Source organism: Falco peregrinus, chromosome 4, assembly GCF_023634155.1.
Source record: "Falco peregrinus isolate bFalPer1 chromosome 4, bFalPer1.pri, whole genome shotgun sequence".
NCBI lineage: Eukaryota > Metazoa > Chordata > Aves > Falconiformes > Falconidae > Falco > Falco peregrinus.
In genome coordinates, this window is record NC_073724.1 from 30,678,253 (window position 1) to 30,705,290 (window position 27,038).

General features: G+C 41.9%; 1 protein-coding gene across 4 annotated transcripts in view; it reads left to right on the forward strand.

The window, feature by feature from the left end:
- Positions 1–27,038, forward strand: part of PPEF1 (protein phosphatase with EF-hand domain 1) — a 42,050-nt gene continuing 15,012 nt past the window's right edge. The window contains exons 1-7 of one of the 4 annotated variants that reach the window (XM_027778959.2): positions 1–81; positions 10,864–11,063; positions 15,579–15,706; positions 16,539–16,590; positions 22,305–22,477; positions 24,202–24,316; positions 26,369–26,415. In XM_027778959.2, coding sequence (XP_027634760.1) covers positions 11,000–11,063; positions 15,579–15,706; positions 16,539–16,590; positions 22,305–22,477; positions 24,202–24,316; positions 26,369–26,415 — 579 coding nt within the window. In that variant the 5' untranslated portion in view covers positions 1–81; positions 10,864–10,999. Of the gene's footprint in view, positions 82–994; positions 1,118–4,933; positions 5,439–10,863; positions 11,064–15,578; positions 15,707–16,538; positions 16,591–22,304; positions 22,478–24,201; positions 24,317–26,368; positions 26,416–27,038 lie in introns of those variants that run through there. The other 3 variants (XM_027778955.2, XM_027778957.2, XM_055801861.1) reach the window with 3 other exon arrangements.

Here is a 27,038-nt window from a genome sequence, read left to right on the forward strand (position 1 = left end):
TAACCTCATTGCCTCCAACCCTGACTTTGGAAACAGCTGGCAAGCCTTCCTGCAATCTGATCGGCTGCTCGGTTCTCCCAGGTAAGTGGAGAACAGAGGTCGCTGGGTTGGTGCGTTACTTCTCGGTACCTGGCAGGTGGCCCAGAGCATGGGAAAGGCAGGCTGAGCCCCGTGAGAGGTGTAGCAACACCCCCACTCCTTCAGGGGAACCTGGCTGCATGGATTTTGTGTAAATCACTCATGGGAAGGTGCTCTGCTGCTTACTGTGGGGTGTTTCACCTCTCTTTTCAGCTGCAGGAAGAAGGTGTACATCATTTCCTCAGCGCAGGAGACAGTGTCTAAAATAATGTACTAAGAGGTGGCAGAGCCTGAAGTTTGTCAGTGACTCTGTAAAGCCCTTGAGGAAGGTGTGTGGTGCCTAATGGATCTGCAAAAGTTGTGGTTTATCCCTTCAGACACAGCATGGGACACACCAATCAGTGTTTCTAGAACGAGGTGTGAAAGCGAAACCATATGCTTTCTAAAATCCACCTTGAGAGCATCGAGGACCTTCCTTTACAAGCCTGGCAGAGGCCCCGAAAGCAGACCCTCCCCCACAACGCTGCTGCATCTCGTCGCGTAGCACGTAAAGCCTGTGTGGGCCTGCACGGCGGGATCGGGGCGGTTGGGGTGGCAGCGGGGCTGGGCTGCGCTGGGCTGCGCTGGGCTGCGCTGGGCTGCTCGGAGCGGGGCAGCTGCCGGTGCGGCGCCGCCAGCAGGGGGCGCCCCGCGCTCACCGACTCACCGCAGGGCCCCGGGCCGAGGCGTTTGGTGCTGCGCCGCCCGGTCCGTGGGGGTTGTGAATGACACCCCTTTGCAACTGGATTTTTTGGGGGGGAGGGGGGAGGGGAAAGTGTTTTGTTACAAGCAGCATGAGAAGGCCTTGAGTGTGCGTAAGCGTGTCTTTACTAAAGGGAAGCTGATGGAGTACTGTCTGCTAACCCCCTACTTCCATCCAGCAATATCCAAGATTACTCAGGTTGTGGATTCATGGTGTATCTGCTGCAGAAGATGGCTCTTGGTGAGGATGCAGAGTAGCGTGGCTGTTTCTGTGCAGTTCTGTGCCCATCTGCATCAGGTATTCATTCATTCAGGGACTTCTTTGTCTTCTGTTATACCACACAATAATTGCCTTATTTCCTCTATTACGTTTTACCTGGGGTTTTGCACTATTCATTTTACCTCAGTCCCCACCATACTAAATCTTCACATCCCAAAGGGAGTGGCTTCTAGAAGTACAAATTAAGGCACCTGTACAGTGTTTATAGGGCTGTGATTAAAAGTTACGAACAGAAACTCTTATTCGAAATATAAAGGTGAGTTTATGAATTTTCAGAAGCACGTGGTGCCTGTGGGCAAAACTGTATTTTTTGTAGCTAAATATTGTAGTTGCCGTGAATTTTGAAACTAATATTTTTGCTGAAGCAGCAGATGATTTACCATTACAAGGTAGCAATTCTGTCTTTTTGTCATTAGAAGCAATTTCATAAGGACAAGATTAATATGGAGGTGAAGAAATTTGTTTCTATAGACTTTGCTGACCCTCCACCATGTATGTGATGGCTTCACTTTGTTGACAGGTCCCAGTCTTAAAAAAAAAACCAATTAAAAAATTTAAATCCTTTTACATAGTGATCCATTAGTGTATGAGTCAAATCTGTGTACTCTGCTGACCTGGAGATCCTGCTTTAACCCAGAGGCACCTTTTAGGAAGAGACAATCTGGTAGGCTTGAGGCTTCAGAATGTAGGTTTTGCACTCTCTGTGCAGCTTATGGTTCACGAGACCAACAAAATGCAGACCAAGCTGTCATTAGGAAATTCTTGAACCCATTTATTTTTCCTTATGTTGCTTTACTAAGATTTGGCAAAACCTGAGTGCTGTAGATAGCTGTCATCTCTATAGGTCTAAGTGGAGGCTGAAGCTAACGTGAGGGAGGTAGAATTGTACAAATTAGGTTATTAGTCATTGCTTCCCAGAATAATCTGCATTCAACTAATAATTTGGGAAATTCTCCTTTCTTAAAAGAATTGTTCTAATTTTTACAGAAGGTATCCTGATGCTTTCATAGAGTTCTGGTCTAGTTTCTTGGCCTTCAGGAGTCTGGAAGCCCTACATCTGCCTTTCTTTCACATTTCTGATTTTGTGTGTTTTGGTGTCTTTTATTCATCATCTCACCCAGAATTGGGGGGGGGGGGGGGGGGGGGCAGGGGGGGAGAGATTTCTTTTCCTGTTCATTCACCCAAATTAACCTACTCCTTCTGATTGTGAGAACAGATTTCTGTCGTTTCACTGACTGAGACACAGTTTAAAATTGTTCTGGAATTTCTTTCTTTCTTCATTTCTTCTATTCCTTTTAATCTTTCTGTTTGTGACTGGACAGCCAAGTCTCTCAGACAGGGACTTGTCCCCTGGCTAGTATTTTAAAATACTTTATTGGGTCACATAAAAATAATTCTTTGAGCTTGGTAGGGTAAGAGGAGGGGAACCATATTCAGGGCTCAGAAGGAGCACATTCGCTTAGACTATGGTTATCTTCAGTCTTTCTGAAAAATAATGGTTACATCACTTTGTAGTGGGAGTTTCTGAGAAATAAGCCTGAAGCAGAATTTGAATTATGTATGTCGAATGCCTGCATGGAGGCTTGGTCAGGAGGTTAATGTTTCCAAAGTATTTGGAAAACAGAATATGTGCTTTTACATTGAAAAGGGCTTCTTGTAAAGGGATGTCCCAATTTCTGCACTAGCAACATAACTGGTTTTTTTCTTGTCATGCTAGACTGCTCAACAACATATTGTCAGAATTTCTGGCCTACTTTCTGTTCCAGCTTTTAATGCTAAAACCCTTCTCAGTATCATAAGTGTGTGACATGACTGCTGAACAAAAAAGCAGTAGTATGTGTGACCTTGTTGGTGGGACTAGTATGTTCTCTTCGCCCTTTGTAGGAAGGAGAATGGTCTTGTTTGGTACAGCCTATGTCCTTGGACTTGAACAGGAAAGGTTAATTTGGAAATCACATTTGTGTTTCCTCAAGTTGCATGTTACTGTGATCCCCATAGGTAACTGGAGAGGTGGCTCAGTCCAGCAAGACTGACTCTTTATCAGGTTGCTTAGTCATGGCTGACCACTAAGACAGAGGATGAACAGCTACCATGAATAACAAAAGAAAACATGCAGTGGGGACTTTAAGTCCTACAGAATCTAACAGCCAAGGGTTTGATCCCTCTCCCAGTGATCTTGGATGAAATATTTCTGATGGATTTGTTGGCCATTGGAACAAACCTTATAGCCTCTAATTGTGCAGAGATCTTGGTCAATGCCAGTATAGATGCATTTATCAGGTACTGTAAATGTTTTATAAATAATGTGTATCCCCAGAGTGCAGTGGAAAGAGTTTATGACGTATTTTTGCTTGCATGCATTTTGGCGGAACAGTGTGATCATACATAAATGATTAGCTACTGTAACCCTGATCAGGGAAAGTGCACCCTGCCAGAAAAACAAACATCAAAAGTCTTCTGGGTCATGCAGAATTGCCTGGTATGTATTCCACTTACTATCTCGTCTCACAGGAGAGGAACAGCTTTGAAAGTGGAAGCTTGTGTCTGGGACTCCAGAATCTCAAAGGACTAGCTCAGTCAATCAAACCAGTGTATTCACACAGTGCCTTCTGCTCTGCTGTTTTGGCGTTTTAAATATCTTTTGCATATTAACAACTGTATCCGTTCTGTCATGGTAAGGGCAGCTGTCTGTCTGTCCCAAAAGACAATTGGATCACTCTGTCCTTCACAGTGGTGGCTGATGGCAAAAATTTCCTTAAAATATCACATTACAGTATTATTAGTACTTTGGGGCAGGGGCAGGAGGGAGAAGATCTTGCTTTGTTTGTCTCTTTTCTCAGAAATCTTTTGCTCTTTATCCAGTCCTGGTGGGACTCCGTTATGTGGAGAGGCTGCAGGGCAAGGGGCACAGTGATCCCCCATCTTGTGCCCATCCATGTGAAGCTTTCTCCCACCACAGCGTGCTTTATAAACCATGGTCCTCTTTGGACCCACAGGCCTCCATGCTGACTGCACAGAAGTGACTGCTGTGCTCTGTTCCATCACTACGCGCAGCAGCAAGCAGCCCCTCCCCAGCTTTCAGAGAGGGACAGAAGGACAGACGGGGGGAAAAGTTGGTGTGATGAGGATGTGGACGAGTGGTGTTGAAGACTGGGCCCAAAACTGTACCGGTGATATTACAATACCATACTTCTACTGACACCTCCTGGTTTTGAGCGGTTTGTGGTGGATGTGTTCAATATCGCAGTGTCCCCATCGATACACTGCCAGAAGTGGCAGATTCCTCAGGGGCTGTTGTGCCAGCAGTGGGCAGTGACAACTCACCTGCGGTGTGATGGCTCTGCCCTTCCCCAAGCACCCGTGCAGTGACTGAGAATTCGTGGTCAGCAGGGTGAGGAGCCAGGGCAGAGGTGCAGACCCTGCTGCTAGGGGTCAGGATTTGATTTCAAAGCATGCAGCACCATGGCTTCCTGACCGCACAGGGGAGCAATGCTGCAGCCTTCTCGGCTTGTCCCATCCCTTTCCAGTGGTTGCACAAGGAGCAGACGAGCTGAAGCATGAACCGAGTCCACTGAATTCACGGTTTAAGAGGAGAAACATGTGCATGAACATGAAGAAATAAAGTGTACGGGCATTAATGCAGTGCTTCTGAGCGCAAGATTTGAGTGCTTTGTACTTGCCCCGTTATCTGGGTATGACTGAGTGTTTCAGAGGACACCTATATCACTAATGTGCAGATACAATGCCTCATGGTAAATTCAGTATTTCTTTCCTTAAGGTCTTTCATAATCATGCCAATCACATCCAATAACCAAATACCTAGACAGCCCTTAGGTTTTTTCCTGCTGTGCTAGATCTGCTAAAATGCAGATCATTGCCTCAACGCAGCAGAAAGACCGTTCCTCTTGAAAGAGATCATGTGACTCCAGATGCGAAGCAGATAACTTCAGCCCATCCCTTTCTCTGCCTGAGATTCAGGATGCATGGTGACAAACCAGCTCTTCAACAGCACGCACACAGTGCAGCTGGAGGGCTGCAGCCATGAACTTTCACATCAGGCTGGACAATGAATACGGTGTTTTCCCCTGACTGTTTCTGAAGAGCAGCGCTCAAGAAATTTCCTCTCGGGAAGCTGTATAAATAGGTGGAGGGCAAGTGCATTGCAGCTCCTGAGCTCCAGAGCCCCAGAGCGAATCGGAGCACCTGTTCCGCAGAGCTGTGCCCCTCATTGTGCAGTTCTGCTTCCAAAAAGGGGCTGCTTTCTCTTAACAAAAGAATCTTCTAAAGGTACTCTTGTAGAAAAAATCCCGATATTGCTGAAGCAGAAAGAAAAAAACAGGTAATATCTTTGGGTGGGGTGTATGTATATATTTTAGCTCACTTAAAGAGAAAACTGACTTCATCCTAAGTCTGTGTAGGGAATGAATGACGGTTGTATGTGGACTATTTATGATAGAAGAATCTGTGTGCTTCAAACTATAAATTTTGACCTGGACTAGATCAGTTATCCAGAACTTCCGAGCACAGATGAGATCAAATAGCTTTGAGAATATTTCATGTGCTTTCTGTTTAGGAAGAAGTATTTTATAATAATTTTGAACCTTGTTCTGATGCTTAACTTAAACTTTATTAAAACCAACATGAATTTCAGCTGAAGCATGATTTTCAGTTTTAAACTGACTCAGAAGTCAACACATATTTATGCTGGAGCTTTGCTTTTTCACCACTTTCCCTCTTCAAGTAAGGAGAATTGAATGGGATGTCATTAAGACTCTGCTCATTAACTGCAGAACAGTGCATGATTCGGATTTTGCTTACAATGGGTGTTAACTTTTATGCTCCAGTTGGATCAAGTTTACTAGAACTAACTTCCCGTCAGGATTTTCAGTTTTTTCCTTGCTTCCTATAGGAATCTCCCCCTAGAGGCATTTAACCTTTCTGGAAAGTGATATGATGGCTTTGCTTATACTTCAAGGTGATCTGCACCCCATTTGTCTACTTGTATATGCCATTTCCCCTCTTTTTAAAAAACATTCTCCCCAAAGTCTTGCTGCACAAAAAATAAGGCTGCTTGTTTTGTTTGCTTATGTTCCATACAAAGAAGTGCAAATGTTTTGTTTAAATGTATCCTTTATTGATTTTACATAGCATGAACTGGCATTCTCCCATCATTTTTCTGCAGATTCTCTTTGGATTTGCCTGCAGTTCCTGAACTCAACAATTGCTCAAACAACCTCTGCAAGTTCACACCTTTGTAGCTCTTGCTTTTATTTCTTTTTTTTGTAGTGCATTTTTGGGGTCAGGAATATGAGTACACCTTAATGAGCTGGTCTGTCTTAATCTTATTCTCTTTCAGGCATTGCTGGCTTTCCAGTATCTTACTACATCCATTCCGTATTGATTCTTGGCCCAAACACTGAGATCTGTCAACACAGCCATCGCTAGAAATTATTCCATCAGTTCTATATTAAGCTTAGCCTTGCTTCTCTGAGCAGGCTGAAGAAATTATCTGTAAACAAAAAGGCTTTCTCATTTCTTTCTTTCACATATATATAATCACTGAAAGTCACTTGATAGAAGCATCAATTTGTCCCATGGATGTAAAATAAGAGAGAACTAAATACATACTGCCTTGCCTGTGTTTGATGTTCTCGTGCCAGCCTCTTAGCACACCAAATTCAGTGTCGGTGTCAAAATTACAGCTCTTGTGCCATAGCTAGGTTCTCTTTCACTCTGTTAGTTGACTGTGGCTGCTTCATCCTGCTTTTTGCTGAGTGGGTCTTTTTAGCTAATGAAAACTTTTAACTCATCTCTAGATTCCTGTCCTTGACAATCCCAGCTCTGGCAACAAGACAGTTTTAAAGAGTTGTCCCTCTACAGGTGCTACCTAGGTGTTGTGATTTAATGTCTGGGTTCTCTTCTCTAGGGTATTTTTCTCTTTCCTGCTTCATTCCCTCAGCAATGCACAGCAGCAAATCCATCACAAACCCATGTTAAAGGATCTCTCAGTTCTCTTCAGTCCTTGTTTCCAAAGGAAAACAACTTTTTCTTGGAAGAAATCTGTGAGTCACAGAACATTAAAAAATAGATAGCATTGGAAGCATCCACCCATCCATCTACCTGATCCTTATGGAGAAAACTCTCCCTATCTCATCACCTCTCCAATCACATGTACCTTCTAAGACATGAGAGTACCTTCTAAGTCATGGGAGATCATAACTATCTGTTCACAAATACGTTTGAGAAAGGAGCAAGTAGGGAAACAAGGCACATTGCTGGTGGTAGCTGTTGAAACAACTTGTAGGGGAAGTAGCATAATTGTGGAAATCCCATATTAACAAAAATAAAGGGAAGAGCCTTTCATTCTTTGCTTATCAAAGGTAAGAAACAAATGGGACAAAGCAAGAATAAGAAGTTAAAGCCTAGTGGCTCTTATTCATATGGCTTCCACATCCTCAGGCTTGACCTAGCTTACACTTGTCCGCCAGCAGCACAGCTCATCTAATTTTAAAAGATAAGGTACGCTTGAAAGGATAGCTCCCTCCCAAAGGATCTTCAGGCTGATTTCATTAAAAGTCAGCTATAAATCTTTACAAGATTTCCATTATTCTTGAGGCAACCTGGTCTTTACATGACTGACAAACTGGAAGCATGATTGATTTTGGGCAGCACCTATCATATCCAGATCAAATGGTGCTGATTCATTATCTCTGTAAATCAGGCTTTCGACAGCTCAGGTTCTGAACCCCAAATTTCTGAGCACTTGCTACAGTGTAACCTTCAGTGACTCCTATCCAGAAAAAGAGCAGCATATGCCACTCCAACTTAGCTTGATGCACGTCTATTGGCGTGGTTGGAATAACATTTTATTTTGCTTCAGTGGATGGGCTGTGTATTTAGTGCCTGTCCATCACAAAAATGCCTTTTTGTTGAACTGAAAGGTAGCAATTTCTTGGAGTTATGTCTGAAAATGGGACAGGTCACTGGCTTGTAGAGATTGAATTACTGCCTGCTTTTTAGTGGGCATGACAGATTCTGTCTTAAGGGTGAATTAGTGGTATAGTATCCAGAATGCTAACAGAGCATTATGTCCCAAATTCTCATCCAGCTACCTTGGCTCTCTGAAGCCTTTTTCAGTACCTTGGTAATCGCCCAGATTTCCATTTCATCAGCCAACATTTGGGGAAGTTTTGTAATGACAAATGATTCTTCACCAGACATTGCTACACTGCATGGTAAATAACTCACAGAAATTACTCTAATGTTTTAAATGCTTGGTTTTCAACCTTCTTCCCTTTGGAAGGCCTTCATGGCCTTTGCCCAGTATTTTTTTTATGTCTTTGCCCAGGAAGGCAGGGTTTGGCATGGAGCAGGAGTTGGCTTGAACAAACCTACCTAAGGAGGGGGAGGCGAGGGATTTCTTCCTTTGAAGCGGCTCAGTCAGGAGCAATGAAGAGCCCGGGAAGGGGGGGTGGGGGGGATGGGGTAGCACTGTCTCTTTCTGCAGTGGCTTGTTCCCCTCATTCATGATTCTTACAAGAAGGGAAGAAAGTGAATTTGCTGAGCCTGGGTGGGGACCCTGCATGCTGCAGTCTGGACATGCAGGTTGGTGGCCAGGAGGGCTCTGAAGCAGCTTAAGAAGCCATCAGGAAATAGGGTAGTAGCTTGGATGCTTACTGTGTCCAGCTTAGGATGCAGATATTTGGGACTGAAGGTGATGATTATTCCCCTGTACCAGCTCTTTGATGCCAGATTTGGCTTTGTTAAGAGGTTAACGATAGACTGTTTTGCAAGTTTTCCTCCAAGCTTTGAGTGTATGTTTCAGGTTTCATTTACTATCACTATAAAATTTCTGTCCCTATGTCTCTTTTTTATTTCTTTGCTCAAGGAGGTGATAGAAGTCCATGAATTTAGAGGTAGGTGGAAGGAAGAGTGGGAATGACTGGGAGAAAAGCTTAAGCTGTTGAAAGTAGGGTGTGACAGTGATTCAGATCACCCTTTCTTGGGCTATTCCATTGTTTGCTAGGGCTTGGGTGGAGTCCTGAGAGGTGTGATGGTTCTGTTTGGGGCTCCTGTTGCCCAGTCGCTGGGCATACACTGACGTGCCCTTTGGTGAAGACAGTCTTGCTACAACAGGACTTAGATTGTAAGCTCTATTTTGCTCTTGGTACTAGTCTTCAGATCACAATTCAAGTCATGGCTGGCTGTTTTGAGATGGAGCAATGAAAACCTGAGATTTTCCAAAGAGGGCAAGTGCAAAAATGTTATTCAGGAGAACAACAATGGTTTGGAGAGAAGACTGATTTGAGCTATTGGCAATATCAGTGCTGTATTTGATGCCGCCAAAGCCACGGATTGGCTCAAAATTAATGTAACAGCACTTTTTTGGTTTTCATGATAGCTCCTTCAGAGAGAAGAAAAGCAGTCCATTGTAGGGAAAAAACCCTAAAATCCTTCTTTTCTGAAATAAAAACTGACTCAGAAGGAGACAGAACCAGTTCAAGTGTAGGATACCCTTGTGTTGTGGGACCCTGAAAAATAGCCCCACAGGTATAAAGAGTCATATGTTATTAATATAATATGTCATGACATGTTATAATCTAATACAAAATAATAAATATATTAAACCTGCAAATAGTCCCACAACAATAAATGTAGTCTAACTATTGAAATTGAAAATAGGCATTTATGTTTTTCTCTCTCTTATCATCCTGTTATTTTTACTTCTGCTAGTAAAGCCAAAGGAAAAGAATAGTAGTTAAGCATTCATTATATGGTAATGAGTTTCTTCTTTGTTTTAAAATTCAAGTTAAAAGAAAAGGAATATCAATGAAACAAAACAAATGTAAAAATGTAGCTGTCAGACATGCTAGAGAGAAACATGTATCCCTGGAGACAGGGAGAGAGTGGGGTCACTGTGATCATGTAAGAAATCTTTAGCTACAGCAAAGTTCAGTCTCTCTAAGAGCATCAGTGACTTTCTTGTTACTTAGAAATTAATCCATTTTCTATCTCAGGGGAATTGCATTCATTTAAACTTGTTGATTAGGAAGTGTGTTGCATTAGTGAATGATACCATTGAGTGAAGGGCTGAGCAAGTGCCAGGAGAAAAACCCAAAAGGCCACACTGCAAAATGTACTTTGTTCATTTATTTAATGAAACCCGATCGTTTCTTTAGAATGTTTCAGTAGAAATGCGACAGAAAATTGGATGGTTTATTTAAATGAAATCTGATAATAAAGCAATTTACAATGGCGCTGTTTCCCCTTGTAAGTGCGGTGGTGGTGACACTGTGGGTTAAAGTAATAAATGGGGTGGTAGGGCACCTTTTCAAATCAATAGTGTTAGGAGGACTGAGGTTTGGGGTTTTTTTAGCAGTAGTATCAGATGTAATTTTAAGGCCTTAAAATTCTGCAGTTCCGATTTTCAAATCACAAGAATGAAGAGTAACATGCCTCTGTAGTCCCTTGTCCCTGGTAGTAAGGCTTTAAATAGCTATGCTTCAGATTAAGAAATCACTGGTGCATATTAACTTTCAGCTAACATATAAGGAGTAAACTGTATTAATTACTGAGTTCATGTCTTGAATGCAAGCTGATAGTAATCAAATGTGAAAAAGAAACCTAGTGTGGTTCATCAGGTCCAGTTTGTGTAGAATGTGCTGTACAGTAATTTGTTATGAGCAGTAGGTAAGTGCGATTCTGTGTTGTCACTTTTTTTTTTTTTTTTTTTTTTCCCCTCCTCCCCTCTCCCTCTCCCCCAGTCCGCTCATTGGGAGTGCTAGGAGGTGCCCAGGAGCCCCGAGGGGTGTAATCCTCATCACAGAAGGAGCAGACAGGAAAGTGTGTAATGCAAACAGCTGACAGAAACATGCTTCGTATCAGCAGCAATTAAAACTGATGGGCAGCACCATTGGAACCATGGGGTGCAGCAGTTCTGTAGCTGACAGAAGGTCAGAGAAAGGTGAGTGCTGCCTTTGTCTTCAGGGTCAGTGGTTGTTCTCTCTGTAATACCAGAAGAGGATTGCAAGTTAATATTTCTCCCTAGTCCTGGTGTCAAAATACTTATTCAGAAAAAAATATTTTCTGATAGTCCTCTTTTTAAAAGACTGTGCATAGCTTTTAGATGCTGGCTGCGGTCAGAGGGCAACTGTAGACAATCTCTAACATCTACAGATTGAGTTGGAAAAGATTCACAGCATCTGAGACAGAAGCTAAATTTCAGATGTGTCTGTGCTTGCTCTGTCACCGCTAAAACATATGGGGTAAGGTACTGAGGGGGACTTCTTATGCCCTTTCACAACACAAGATTCCTGGGCAAACTGCCCCAGTTTCTTCCCTGCTGCTGGGTGACCCCAAATAAGAAACAACTGTAATAAAGCAGAGCTACTACAATGACTCTCAGAATCAATTTTCTGCCATACAAGTGCCTGGCCTGAAATTCTCCCTGACAGTTACCGGGGCTGTCAGTTGGAAGTTTCTACAGTACCTAGTTAAACATACAATTAAAAAATTAATGCATCATCTCCCTGCTTTTAATCATACCACACCCTGATGTGAACACACGGGGCTTTGCACAGACAGGTGGATTCCAGGATTAGCTCAGACCTTTGTTCAGACTCTTTGTGTTCTCTTTCAAGGTTTGTCATTAAAGCACAATTTACAGGTCTGCCGAGAGCCATGTTATTGTAGCACTGTGCATAGTCTTAGGAGATTATTTCACTGAACAACCAGGACACAAGTCACAGGAAACTCATGACTAAGAAGCTGGAGTTACATGGCTACAGGGATCCAAGCTGACTGGTTTAATGTAGCCCTCAGCTTGGCTGAGGTACACTACTTGGCTGTCACAGCACCATCAGTGCTGTGTCACAGCAGTGAAAGTAGAATGGAAACATCTGGAGTCACAGACCTACCTGTAACTGGGAAGCAGTCCATCCTTTTTGGGTTTGCATGCTGTGCATATTTGTGCCTTGCAAGGCCTCAGCGATGAGTTAGTTGGGAATATTTCTGAGGGTGTAAAAGCTTGGAGTCGTCACAAGGAGTTGTACTCTTTCTCATCTTACAGTCATCAATACACATTGGCATGGAGCCAGGCTTCACTACTCCAAAGCTGGCTTATGATTTTGTGTGCTTGTTTGACAATGCTTTGTCCTCTCCAGTTGCTGGATGGTGTTCTTTCTGCACTTCAGCAGTAGTCAAATGATGTTGAACCATAATTCCATCTGCAGCCTGAGGCTGTACGTCCCTCTAATGCATTAATAACATGAATTTATCAGGTATTTGCTGATGTGGGGACCTTCTGCAGCTGTTAATTTCTTTTACAGATGCGGTTTAGCCTAGTGTGAAAATCATATTCTGATTCAGTCCTGAGAATAACAGGACTGTAATAAGTACAATTAAAAAAAAAAACACCAGGAAATATTCTGTTAGATTTGCAACATTAACCATAGTGGTCGATATATATCTGTCTTTTGTAATACCAGTGGAACTGTGCTGTGTTAAGTGCTCAGGACCATTAAGCAACCCAGAGGGGCTTTAATGGGAAGTTTAATGGTTCTGATGCTGGAATTCAGTTTCTGTGCTGGTGGCTGCGCTTTGCCCCTTAGGTACTCTTCTAAACAGAAAAGCTGATGACAGCCTTGCTATGGTGTGTCAGATTTTCAGGTCTGTAGTGGTGGTGAATTCTAGAAAGGACAGAAAATAAGAGAGATTTCAGGGTTTATGTAGGGTATGAAGGATGCTCTTAGTCATATAAGGATTACGTACCCTTCAGGCAGGAGGATTTTTCTAGGTTGGATGTGATACCTGTAGGATGGGAGTCTTTACTGATTATGGCTTTGTCTGGACTGGAAAACTTTACCACTTTAACTATACTGTATACTTATTAACGGTAAAATATACCAACAACGTGCTATTATGGCACCTGTAAGCATTTTAATGAAAAAGCTCCCTTAATGTTATACATTTATTACTCAAATCACTTTTCCATGAAGGTTTTTCTTTACCTGTGTAACTGTCAGTTTAAGAAAAAAATCATTCTCGCTCGGGGGTACTACTCGTCCGAGTCTCAAAATTCCTGGTATTTGTGATCAGCTAGAATAACTGACTAGTATAAACTGTTGTCCCTCTAATACAGAGCTTTTCTTTGCTGTTTTGGAGGGAGAAAAAGCATTAATATGAATTGTTTGTTGGTTGTTATTTCTTGTTTTGTTTTTCAGCATCAACTGTTCATTTTGGCAACAGTAATAAAACAGAAACATTTGTGTTAAGACATTAGTGTTGGTTTTCGTTTCCTCCTTTTTCTTGAATTTGCAGTGCTGTGCAGTGGTGATTGTCAAACTCTGGAATTCAGGGGAACATCTCAGTTTTGTTTCTGTGCTTCTGATCCTCTGTTCATCTGCTCAGAAATGAGCTCTAGCTCTTGGGAGTGTCAGGAGCTAAGATCAGTGTACCCCTTTGGTCCTTGTACTTTTGACAGTGGTGCCTTGCAGGTGCTTTGGCTTGTTCCCCCAAGATCAGAAGCGTAAAGACTTTTTTTCTGTGTCCTATGCTGAGCTATTCAGGATTGAGTTCCTTAGGAAACTTCTTAAAGTGAGGTGTTAGCTGGCAGGGCTGGAGGCAAAGGCTTGGCATTGCTGGCCCTGTCTATTTACTGGTATCCTGTTGAGAGTACAGGGGGAAAGAGATAGGGAAGAAGAGGTAGGGAAAATAAGGTAAGGAACCAGCTGACAAATACTTGTGTTCAACTTTGAGTAAACTTGTCATCTCTTGAGAGCAGTCTCATACCTTACTCTATTTTTTGTTGCCAGGCAATATGGTAGCGGCAATGTGGTTATATTGGGACAGGTATAGGAAGCAATACCCCTGTGCTTTATCTTCCTCTCACCATTACGCAGTGATGCATGTAATGCCTCTTGACTGCCCTTGTTAGTGCTCTGTAGGGCTAAGCACATTAATACTGAGTCCCCTTCTGACCATAATTTAAGCAAATGACTAGATTTGAATTTACCATCTTTTCAGCTGCTCGATCTTCAAGGCAGTAGCTGCATTTTTTTCCAATTTTGTATAGTAAACGGTGTCCTCCCCTGGATGATAAATCCATACTTACATATGCCCTAAGTATCTGAAAGGTGCATTTATTCCTCTGTAGCTGACCTTAAAAAACCCGTTAACAAGTGACCAAGGAGTGCTTTTCTCAAAGTTAGTTGATTTTTCTGAATAAGCACCCTTCAACAGCAGAAGTTACTGCTGAGGTTACCTGTTCCTCCTTTCCCAAGCTCATGGTTAATTCAGGCTGAACACAGCCCCTCCAGCCTTCTGCTTTCACTCCTCCCTCTTGTCTTCCTGCTAGCAGTGCTACTGCCACCCATGTTTCACACCCCGTCTCCTTACAGCTGCTGCCCTTTGGGTAGCAGGAGTAGCAGGAGGGATTGTCAGCATGGTAGTGAGGGATCAAGTGGGCATCAGCTCCTGGAGCTCTTGTCCTCCCGCATAGCTCTCACTGGTGGCCACTGTTCATGTGGCACTAACTGCTTGATAAAGGTGTGAGGAGCTCCCTGCACAGGACAGTGCCCACTCTAGGACCTCTTTGTGCAACCAGTTGTTGATCTGGTTGATAAACTTTTATCTGAGCAGCTAAGGGGATGTGATCCTTTTGTGGCATGAATGGGTCCTGTAGGCAGCAGGCCCTTTGCTCCAGGCTGCAGTCTTGGTGATTGTCCTTCCGTGATGTTTCCAGCAGTACTCCAGACTGAGACAATAGTAGACACAACTTCATAAAGTGCTGAGTGGGATGTGTATTCAACACATAGTCCAAAATTATCTTCTGGCATGTCCCACTGAATTCTTGTGGCGAGCATTCCTTTGTTCACCAAGCTAGCCTTTTGGCACGTCTATTTAAGCAACATATGCTGCCCTTCAGTACTATTAGTTAACATTTTATCCTAAGGTTTGAATTTTTCTGGCTTGGTGATACAGCTGTGCAGGCAAAAACTTTCTGTTAAAAGAAGCTATTACAAACTGTGTCATTACATGGTGTTCATGTTACAGCTTGCGAATTCTGAAGCTTTTTACTGCTGCTTGGTAAAGAAATACATTTTGTTGGTAGGCCAAACTGCTGCTCTTCATTTCCTCGCCTTTCCAAAACCCACATACTGCCCATCAGCTGAACATGGCTGACTTCTTAAATGAGTACTGTCTTCAGGACAATGAAATGGGGAAGGTTTCTAACAATGTAGGCCTGAGCAAGTCAGCTAGTTTGGGATCTGTCCGTGAAGACAGAAACAGTAAAAGCATCATGTGTTCATTATCAGAAAACACTTTTTCAGTCTCACTTTTGCAGTTTCATCTTAATGTCAACTGTGCACAATGGACTGAATTTGTCATCTGTCTGCAAAATTCTGCAAAGGCAGCATGTGTGTTTTCATTGTAGATTATACTGCCTCCATGTGTACTCCATTGCTTTCTGTTTTGACAGCCATTAGAGCTGCTATCCTCATCCAGAATTGGTACCGCTTCACGATGGCCCGGCTAGAAATGAGGCGCCGCTATTCTCTGAATATCTTTCAGTCAATCGAATATGCTGATGAGCAAGATCAACTACAGGTTTGTAATCTTCAATTCTTCCTGTATGAACAGTTATGTTATCCCCAGAGGACTGAAGCTGCACAAACAAAATGGACATGTGGTTATTTCTTCCTACAGAGCTGTGTCTGCTTCCCTACCTCACACATAAACTAATTATGTTGTGTGTATACATACATAAATATATGTGTGCTGTGCGTATATATATCTGTATACATATATATATATATATACACACACACATCTAAGCAGCAGGACACCATTCTGCCTATACAGCCATATCTAGGTTAGAGGTTCCTGCAGAACAGCTCTATTAGCCAGGGATTGCAGGTTATCCCACTATGGGTGATCTTAATCACGTCTGTGAGGCACAATACATGCAAGAGAGACATCCGTGTCTCAGCATGTCAGCGAAGGCTTCCTTTAGGATCAATACAGGGAATTAGGAACTTCTAGGGGTTTGTGTTCATCCTAGCATCAGTGTCTAAAGTCAGTTCGGTGCGTTGTAGCAGTATTTTTCTATTGACTACAAGGAAGTCTAGGCAAGTAGTCTAGATGAAAGCTAAGACGAATTACACCCAAAACTGTCAGCAGCATTGATACAGTCCTGGAACTTTTGTGTATTCATATAGTGTCAAATTCATAGCAAAGAAGGAAAGGAGTAAACCAATTTTTGTAGTAGGACACAAGTTGTGTCATTATTGCAGGTTGATGATATGGGAACTTACAGTAGTGTTTTAGATCCCCGTAAATGGGAAATCACTAGTAATTGAGTAAGGAAAGAGAATGTTAATGCTTGTTGGATCCCCTAAACTGATCAGTGTGTGTTTGTTCTTTTCTTTTCCACACTCAGCTATCCAACTTCTTTACATTCATGCTGGATCACTGTACTCAACCTGATTCAGGTAAGGATAAAAATCAAAGTAATATGGAGATTCTGTTTGAAAAACCTGATCTGAGGAAAATTAATTTTCAATGTGATGTTTACAGCCTATGGCATGTGCTGGGGCTGAGTGTTAATTTCCCAAATACTGTAATAACAATTTGATCCTGTAAGTGTTGACTCTGCTCAATATCCACTCAGTGAGTCAAGATGTAAGACAGAACATAGACCTGTTGTCCTTATGAGAATACTCAGAGGTGCTCAGAGTGGTTTCTTATATGTTACTGCCCTTAGGCTGTTCTCCCAGTATTCTTACTGACTCCAGTTTTCACAGCTTGTTTTCTTAAACTGTGAGATGAGATTATCCAGAAGGCCTGTCTAGTTGGTTTAGGGCAGGTATAATCAAAGAAGTTGCCTTCAAAGAGGTTGCTCTTCTTCTTTTTCTTTCTTTTCCCCCCCTGAAGCAGTTCTGGACCACTTTTTAATTTAGTTTCTTCTAGATTTCACTGCAAAACATGTATCAATATGTGATTAAAAATAAAATGCATTTCAACTTCTGGAGGTAAATCTTTAGAAACCATCTCAATTAAAGCTCAGTTATTCAAAGAAAACCATTAATTTTTGAAGTATTTTGGGATCCTTGGACAAAACTTACTTTTGAGGCCAAGCTTTACAGAAGGACACACTGAAAGTGATTCCTAAGTCCAGAAAACAGACATGACTTCCCTGAACAAACTAAGTATAGATCTAATCCCAGCAGAATTAAAAAGGAGGCTGTCCCCTTCTTATTGAATTACAAGAGAATGTCCTTTCTCTTTCATCTGGTCCAGCCACAGGTTATTCCAATTAAAATTTGCACAAGACACTTTGATAGCAGGATAAAACCACCATCAAAACCGTAAGTGGTTCCGTGTTCTAATAACAACCATTAGAAAAGGCATTTTTTTCTCTCTTAAATACTTTAGAGTACCTAATGCTCTCTGTGCTCTGCAGAAAAAGAAATTATGTTTGAGCCTTGCTCCAAAGCCAAGGCATATGATACAACAGTCCTTCCTTTGCTTTTTTTTTTCCCATTACCACTGTATTCTGAAAAGCAATCTGCTTTAGTCATTTAACTTCCTGGGAAGGAGTTGGCAGATTTAAAGAAAAATCAGAGACTGTTCACTTTGTCTATTTCTACATGCTGATAGCATACCTCAGTTCATCTTTTCCACCTGAGTGGGAAAGAAAATAGTAATGCTACTTCTGAGATTTGGAAAAATAGTGTTAATCTCTATTTGCATGATAACATTGAAAGAGAATTTTATAGCTGCTCATTGTAGATACGATTTATCTACCTTTATGAAGTGTCTATTGACAGTAAGAACAAAGGTGAGGTGCCTCAGTGACTTGCTAGGGTTCAGTACGCAGGTGGTACAGAGCAAGCTGCTGCATGCATAGGCTGTTTGTGGGCAGGTAGAGACGCAGGCACTACCTGTGCACAGGGAGGGATGGAGAGTACTGTGGGCTGTGCTGTGTCACCAGTGCGTGGGTGACCTGTTTCTTGGTCTTGCAGATATTGGGAGCTGTGGATGTGGTTGAGGCTGAACACGGGATAAAGTGTATGGTTTATGGCAAAGCTCCCCTTCATCTGGCTTGCTTAAAACTCATCTGTTAGGACTGAAGTTGTTAAGACTTGGTAACTGCTCCAGAGGCTTTATTTTCATCTTGGTTTGTTACTTCCCCCTTTCTAACACGCCGTGTTACAGATACCAGAACCTAAAATGAAACAAATATTCCATAAAGTACATGTTTAATAGAGAGATGGCTGAGGCCATCTATGTAAAGGAGCTGACTCAGGTCTCTTTTGAGAAATTGCATATCAAATTTGTGTTGTGTGGTTTGCGGTTATGTTTGTCCAACTATTGGCTGTGTGCACTCTTTACTTCAAGCTCTTGATTGCTTGCCCCTGTAAGTGACCTTTGCAGCACGCATGCTAGCCCCACTGTTTTAAGCAAAATCAGTGCTGAATAGAGTGATTGTTAACAAACTGCTTCCACTTCTGCTGAATCATGGTCTTAAGATGTGAGCCATGGTGAGTGTAAACATAACAGGTAGAGAGGCTTTAAATTGGCTTTGCTATTCTCAAGCATGTTCTAAAACCCATGGTTCTCTGGCTTTTTTTTTCATCAGTCTGTGCTCACTTTAGTTAGAGTGATAGCATATGGTTCAAAAGCCCTCTCCAAGAAGATAATATATAATATTCTTACCAGAGAATAGGTTGCCTGTTCTCGGTATGTGATGAGAAAGCTACTTGAAGATTTTCTGATCTGTGTTTTTCCTTGCATTATAAACCACTCAGTCTCCACAATTCATCTTGTCACTTTCCTCTTCTTAATCTTCTTTTTCAGAATATGTTTTTCAAAGAAAGAAGCAGCCACCATCTCATTAACACAGTAGTGCTTTAGATGTGATTATTTATCTGTTGTACCCTGAAGCTTTTTTTCATCCTGTCATCCTGCTTAAGATGTCAGTGTTGTTTAAGTTGTGATTGGGATATTATCTAGCTGTGTGTCTTGTTCTTGTTCTGCTCCTGATTAAAGGCTATTTTCCAAGGGTTTGTGGGAAGTAAAAATTAAAACCTTTTCCACTTTATACTCTTCTTCCTCCATCACCAAAAAACCTTCATAGCTACTCAGCCTTTCAATGGAAAGACCTCTGGTCAGAGAAAGGTGGAAACTGCTTTTCTAGCAAGAGGTGACCCATTTACTCACTCTTTTGTGGGCGCATTGAGGGTGAGAAGGCTGCAGATATGTCCTGGGCAAAGTGATAGGACTGGGAGTCCAAGGTAGTCCTGGCTGTGCCTCTCAAGGTCACCAGGGCAGGAGCCACACGTTCTGGAGCCTTCCTTCAAAAGGGAACAAAAAAATTTGCTGTTTTCTGCAGTTTCACTCCCCATGATGCCTCCCTTACATCATGAACACCCTTTCAAGGCTTTTTGTATAGAGTGATTCTTCCAGTGGGGAATTACAGCTGCTTGCAGCTCACAGTACCAGGAATGGAGTGAAGGAATACAAATTCGGAGAGAAATCTTTATCCTCTGAGTGGGCTTAAGGACCATCTGGCTTTGACATGGTGGCTGGGGATCAGCGTCTGGCAGGGATAAGAGCACTTCTCAGGAGTCAGAGGTGCTCTCAGGTACCCCAATGGTCTGAAGGTGCATGGATGGTAGCAGAAAAGAGAGCTTATTTTGAAGCTGCAGAAGTAGCGGATTCCCTATTACCCCAATAGTGAGTACATCCTTGGCAGTGGTGTCTTTGACTTGCCTTGAACAACTCCCATGGCGAGGTGGTCTTGCCAGGAGAACCAGGTCCCTGGACTTTCTGTGCCCAAACTGACTCCACATAGCTCTGGGCTTTCATGTTTAACATGGAATATGGCTACTGTCCTGTAGGGTAGTTGTATGGGGTCTGCTAACAGTGAAGGCTCAACTCGCTGAGCTTGGGCTAGATCTCTGGTGTCAGAGTACAAAGCAGGTCATCGCCTGTGCTCTCTGTAGTGGGTGGAGAGATGCAGATACTGGCAGAGGGTGTTTCGTTCTGTCTTAAGACATGTGCCTGAACTAGACACGTTGAGCGTTTTTGTCCCTGTTGTTCAACATGGACTGAAAGAGCCTTGACAGTTTCGACTAGAAGATGACTAAAATGAGAGGGGTGCCAAACCCTTCAGATTTTGTCCTGTATGGGGCTTGTGGTGAACTGGGGTACTTGTTGGCCAGTGAGTTAATCTCCAGGCTGCATTAGGGCATCCATTACTGACTGCTCTGAGACAAGACACTCATTCCGTGCAGGAAAAAGCCTTAAAATCCCGCTGAAAAACTGCCTGAGGCGACGTAAGTGCACTCTAAAGCTAATGACCATGACTGGCTTTTGACAATTCATCCAGAAGTAGAAAATGAGGTGTACTTTGCAGAGATATGCCCTACAGAGAAGGAGATTGGGTTTCCCAGCCTGGGTATATGCCAAAAAGGAAGCAAGGCTGTGAGGAAGGCAGGGTTCACGTTCGGAGGTAGCCTGTTGTGTGCAGGAAGGGAGGGCCGGAGTAGAAGCAGGCATGGGCAGGTGTCTGCCTGGCTTGAAACGCTGAGGAGACCGCTGACTCCGAAGGAATCATGTCAGATGAGGAGAACCTCTGGCTAGAAAAGGCAAGCAATGAGGAATTTGGGTGGTCTGAAGAACTGGCTCGGTGGTCTGCAGCCACCCACTTCCTGAGAAATAGGGCACAGGGGGAGATGCCGTCCAGAGACCTGCTGCTAGAGGTGGGATGAGACTTGGTGCGGATGTGCTTGGCTGATCAGTATGTGGGAACCAGCAGTTTCAGTCCATGGGTGATACTCTGGCATCCAGCCAGTCAAAGCTGTCATTGTGGTGGAAGACTGCAAAACAGACTGTACTTGGTGGAAACGGTGAACCCTGAGCACCTTGCTGTTACTTGATGCCTTTATCCATTTACATGGCTGTACACTGAATGTGATAATCAGCTCACAGCAGAAGAGCTGATAAAAAAAAGGGGGGAGGTTTAATCCAGAGCTGATTAGAAGTGTATTTTTGTCTGTTTATTTCTTTACTATGGATTTTATCCAGTTACAAGACAAGTTGGCCTTTATGAATTTCATAATTTATGAGGCCACATGCCAGTTTTGGCTGCTGTGAGTTCTGAGTCACAGCCACAGGTATTCTTCCAACAATGAATAATACATTTTTATTTCCAGTTGCATCTAATCAAGGTTACAGAAAACTTACCCGTGGCCCAGCAAAAAGTGTTTACAACAATCATCTCACAAGAGCAGTTCTGCAGCAGCAGCTGCCAGAACACGGTCCTCTAGGGTCTGGTTCTGTCTTTTAGAATGATGTATGATAAAGACAATCTGCAAGAAGAAAACACTGAAAATCTACTGTTTACTCAGTTACATTTCAAGGGTATGTCAAGAAAATATTGGATGGAAGCAATTAGCAATGTTCCTGCTTTGTCTATGTTCCAGGAAAATTAGAAGCTATGCTCTACTTTTACTGCTATGTTTTTGTTTACTTTATTTCATCCAATGGTTTTATGGCAGCCAACCAAAAGCTGGCATTGTCTCCTAGTTGTATCAGAAAGGAGTGCTTTGCAAGCACTGTAAATAAATAGGATTTTGTTGATGACATTTTAAATAATCACTGACCTGCTGGTATTTAGCCTAAAGATTTTATGTAGAAAAGCAATAAAAATGAATCTTTAAAAACTGTTTTAAAAGTGTAATATTGCACTTTAAACAGGTGATTGTCATCGAATGATCAGCCATGACTTTTGAATGTCCTTGCTTTGTGGGGGCAGAAGAAAAGTCTGTAACTGTAACACGTTGTGTTTCTCGTTACCTATAATAGAATATTTCTCCACAACTTCAGTGCAAAATGGTTTGCATCCTGACCACAGCTACTGGCTGTTGGGACAGAGGTTTTGCCTGTTTTTTTCATTTGGTTGGTTTTTGCTTGGGGTTTTTTTGTGTGTGTGTGGTTGGTTGGTTGGTTGGTTTTAGTATTGTGAAACAATTTAGGGAGACCTGGAGCTCTTTCACTGTACAAGGCAGGAGTTAGCCATGGTAATACTGCAGCAAGCAAAGCATCAGTTACATTCAACCGGTTCTGGTCCTGCTGTTACAGCCCTATGGGGGACTGCTGGAGTTTCTACATTGATTGCTTTTCTTCCCTCTTGTTCCAGTTTCTCACATTTTCACCAGCCCTGGTGTTTCTCAGATGTTGGATGAAGGCTTATGTTTAACAGAATTTGAAAAGAAGATTGATGTTCCAGACTCCTATTATGGACCACGACTCTCATTCCCCCTTACTGTTAAAGATGCCAATGCTCTTCTTCATGCTTTCAGGAATGAACAGGTAAGTTGCAGCTGGTTTGATTACTTTTTACTGATTTTACATGTCTGTTAAGTTGTAGCTACACAATTAGTTGAATCCAATGTAAGGCTAAACTGTTGCCCAATGAGATATTTCACTTTTTCCTTCCATCCCATTACCCTTTCCTGCTAGCCCCACATGATCATACAGGTACATAGTGGGATGTCTTGGGAAACCGATCTGGCTGGAAGGTAACACAACAAAATCAAAAGCAGTCAGTTCTCAGCCGGATTGGTTCCCAGATTTGATTCACCACCAGATCTGCACACCACCAGAGCCAGCGCTGGGGAGGGGCAGGGACTAGTGGGAACCTCCTCTCTAGCACTGAGATTACAGTGATCACGAAATGAGAAACCTTAGCAGCTGCAAGGTAGGGGTTATCAGTGAGGGTGCAGGACTGGGGAAGGTGTCCTAAGATAACCTAGAAACTAGTTGTCTTTTTCTGGGTTAAAAGTGCGCCTTGTATGGTCCTTGTTCTTTTTTTCTTTTTTTTTTTTTTTTTTTTTTGCCTCGCATCCCATTCTTTTCAGAGCAATTGAGGTGTAAGAGTTAATCATCTCTTTCCAGTGTGCAAGACTCCACCCTAATGGAAGACTGACTATAAGCATTGCTAATGTAGTGGAACAGGGTGACAGCACAAATCTCAGGAGCTTGCTGTCTACAGCTGCCGAGGCACTGAGAAAGCTGTTGCTGACTCTCTGTGTTCCCGAGCCAGCCCCTATGCTGCCCTTTTACAAGATGAGGGTAGGGCAGGGTGGCTTTACATTAGCTTTAGTGGAACTTGTGATCATTTGTGCTGAAGAATATTCTGTAAATAAAGGATAAGGGTCTATCTTGCTTTTTAATTTACTAAATAATGGTGGTGGTGGGGTTCTGTAATTTTCTGTGGAGGTTGATCTTACAATATAAAATATGATAAATGAGCCCACCCAAACTTCTCCTTACTGTCATCTCTCCTTTTACTATGGTTGGCATTTTATTAAGGAAATGATTATATGTAACTGACCTTTTTGTTTGCTTTAAAAACATGAATCTTGAAAAGTCAGTCTGTAGCTCATCTATCATCTCCTCTACCAAATTTCCTCAGAGCTGTGTTTGAATTAAAAGCCTTAAAAATAACTGACAAAATTTTCATAAAAAGCATTAGCAGAGAAGACCAGAAGCTTCAATGTTGCATTGTCGTAACATCTTCACAGTAAACAGGAAGATAACTCTTACCAAGGCAACCCTTGCTGGAGTTTCCCTCTCATTATTTTTGTAATTTGCTGAAATGTCATTTATGGCCTTCGGGGGTTGTTTTCATTGGTTTGTGGTCTATGTTTTTACTCACAGCTAGAACTACAGCCTTCCCACCTTCCCCCCCGCCACCTTACTTTGAACAAATGACCTTATGCAATGATGCTGAATGCTATATAACTCAGTCTCTTATCTGTTCTGTAGATGGGAAGACTAGAAACAGTACACTAGAAATAAAAAATGAAAATATGTAAAGCAAGTTCATAAAGGCCCCTATATCCTTTCACTGGGAAGCAAGTGCAAAGCTAGGAACACTCATAATTCCCAGCACTAAACCATACAGACTATAATCATGTCTGGAGGTCTGTAGTATAAATAATCTTGGCAATACGTGTCTGATGTTAATAAAGCAGGCAGAGATATTGCTACTTCTAATAAGTTCCTTTTCTCCCTGCATTTTTTCCTCACAGCTGCTTCATGCCCGCTATGTACTGCAGCTACTATGTGAAACCAGGAGGGTTCTCAAGGAGATGCCAAATATCACCCATCTTTCAACTTCTTACTCCAAGGAGATAACTATCTGTGGTAAGGTGCCGGAGAGGATAACTGCTTTGAGCTACAGGTTGATATTCTAGAGTAGTTAGAGAATGATACAGACATTTCCAAATGTTGCCATTGCAAGAAAGTTCTTGGTGCTTCCCATCCCCCCACTCCCCCACCCCTCCAAATGCATAAATGGGAACAAACAAAAAAAAAAGGTTCCTGAGCCACACTATATTTTAAGAAAGTCCCTCACCTCCTCTTTTCTTTTCTTACTAAACATTTCTGAATGAGTCGGTATTCATTCAGCTAACACTGCAGTTTAGCTTAAATATTCCTGCACTTCCATCTCTAAAATGCCGCTGAGTATTTTGATCACTGACTGCAAGTCTCACTGCTTTCTCCTCTTACTGAGAAAAAGACTTTACCATCTTAATTTACTCAGTAATGGTTTTAATGAGGGCTTAATAAGGGTGGCAAACAAGACCTTTCATTGACAGCATGACTATCTAAAATAAATTGAAATTATAATAAACCCTCATTTCTAAAGGGACCCAAGAGGATAAATCAGTCTTTATACAACCAACAAATTAGTCTCACAGAATGATGTGATGTGTCATAAGGTAAAGAACCAAGAGCTCATTGCCCATCTATTTTGTTACGCTTTTGTAAATTATGGATAAGGGGATGCAGTATCCTGAATCACCACAGAACACAGTAGCTGCAAAACAGAACAGTAATGGTGACATTAACTCTTGATAGCTAGCAGTGTGTGGTATAAAACGGTATAAAGATGGGTACTGTCACCCATGGAAAACAAAAAATGTTTTTTAAGATGTGATTATGCACCTACTTTGATTGCCGAGAAATGGTTTGTTGAAATGAGGTTTGTATAAACAATAATTCATTAACCAAACCAACACAACCTCTCTTCAAAGGAAGGAAACACAGATTCATACTTGTTTGCTACACAGCATGTTTTTACTAAGCAAACGGTACGTCCTTATGTTTGTACTGCATTTGAACTATGTAAGCAGTGTCTGAAGGGGTCCCTTTCCTGCCATTGAAACTTAACAGCTTTTTTAACCAGAAAGATCCTCTGTAGAAGATGAAAGACCAATTTTTAGATATAATTGGTCCAAAATGTTCTTTTCCTTAAAATAAGATATCCCTCTCCCCATTTTCTTTTGATTTCAAATGAATAACACAGATTAAATACACACCTGAAATGTTTGAATCCACAACCTGTCATAGCCTGAAGGATTCCTTAGAATGACTTCAGCAGGATCATAACTGGTAAAAAGTTGCACAGAAAATATGTAGGCAGGGTAAAAATGCCATTTCTCTTTTGCTACTCATTGGTGGTGAAAGCATATTATCACAAGATAGGTTTTGAAACCGTTCTGTGGCTTTGTGGTGGTGAGTCACAGATGTGAGAAGGTTGTTTCTGTGAGCATGAAATTCAGTGACATACAGAGGGGAGCTATGCTGCAGTGATCCTTTCTGTTGGGGTGAAATCCCCCTGCCTAATATACCTGCCAAAATAAACCTCTTGGAAAGGCCAAATCTGTCATTCCTGTAGCCTTAGCACTGAGGCATACAAATACAGACAGTTCTTGACACTCTCCATCAAATCCTGCCTGTAGTAATCAAAACCTGACCCTGAATCAGACAGATGTTCAATTGTGCTGTATATAGTGAGCTACGTTAGAATGTAGAAGTCTATCATATTTGTAAATGTATTTTAGTGACATTTTCTGGTTTTCAAGTTCATAGTATGTTTGTTCATCTCACTCCCATTTGCCTGAGTGAAATTTTGGCTGTGTGACTAGTCTGATCTTCAGATCCAGCTGGAAAGACAAAAACTTTATGCAAGACAATTGTATACTCCTTTAAGTATTTAATTGCCAGATTTTACAAGCAGCTTCAGCACGTGCCTTAAAAAGAAGCTAATCCTAATACAAGGCAAATTACTAAGGAAAACATGGGGAAAAAATTGTTAGGATTAACTAATTCCAGTTTTATAATTTCATTTTTTCCCTCCTCTGTGAGGAAAAAAGAAAAAAAAAAAGAAAATCATGTTTTTGTTTCCTGTAGGAGATTTGCATGGAAACCTGGATGATCTTTTGCTGATATTCTATAAGGTAAGTAGGTAGTCTGGGACGTAGCATTTTCACTTCACGACTTGTTGTTGAGAACACATATTTATGTCTGATCTATTTATCACTGTTAGAACTGTACATGTGCTGTGTGTGTACCACGCACCAATTTGAATGGTGTCTTTATCATAGCTTTTCCTTCTCTATATTCTCCTCACTGTGCAAGGAGATCCAGGAGATGTTTCTCTTCCTAAATGTTGAACTGGAGCACAAACCAAAACTTTAGAGGGTTTCTTGCAATGTCTCCAAAGTCTTGCCACTGTTTCATATTCCATATTGACTTAAGTCTTCTAAAATCAGGAGCTAACTTAATTCCTGATGTAACAGTACACCATGGATAATTTTGGCCCTCCAGAAAAAATGCAGAAGCTTTCATTTAGGTTCTCCGTTGATACCTGCAAAATGTTTATTATTGTTATTTGTTTACATGAAACAGTGCTATCTGTTTAAAAGCTTTTTAAGGCTTGGAAGCAGTCACATAGCCTGCACAAAATGGAAGTACCTTGGGCACTCTTCATATATCTTTGAACAGCTGATCACTTTTTAATGTTAAAAAAGCTTAGCTCCATTTTACTGATGTGAAAAAGATTAAGCTCCAGGCTATCTTT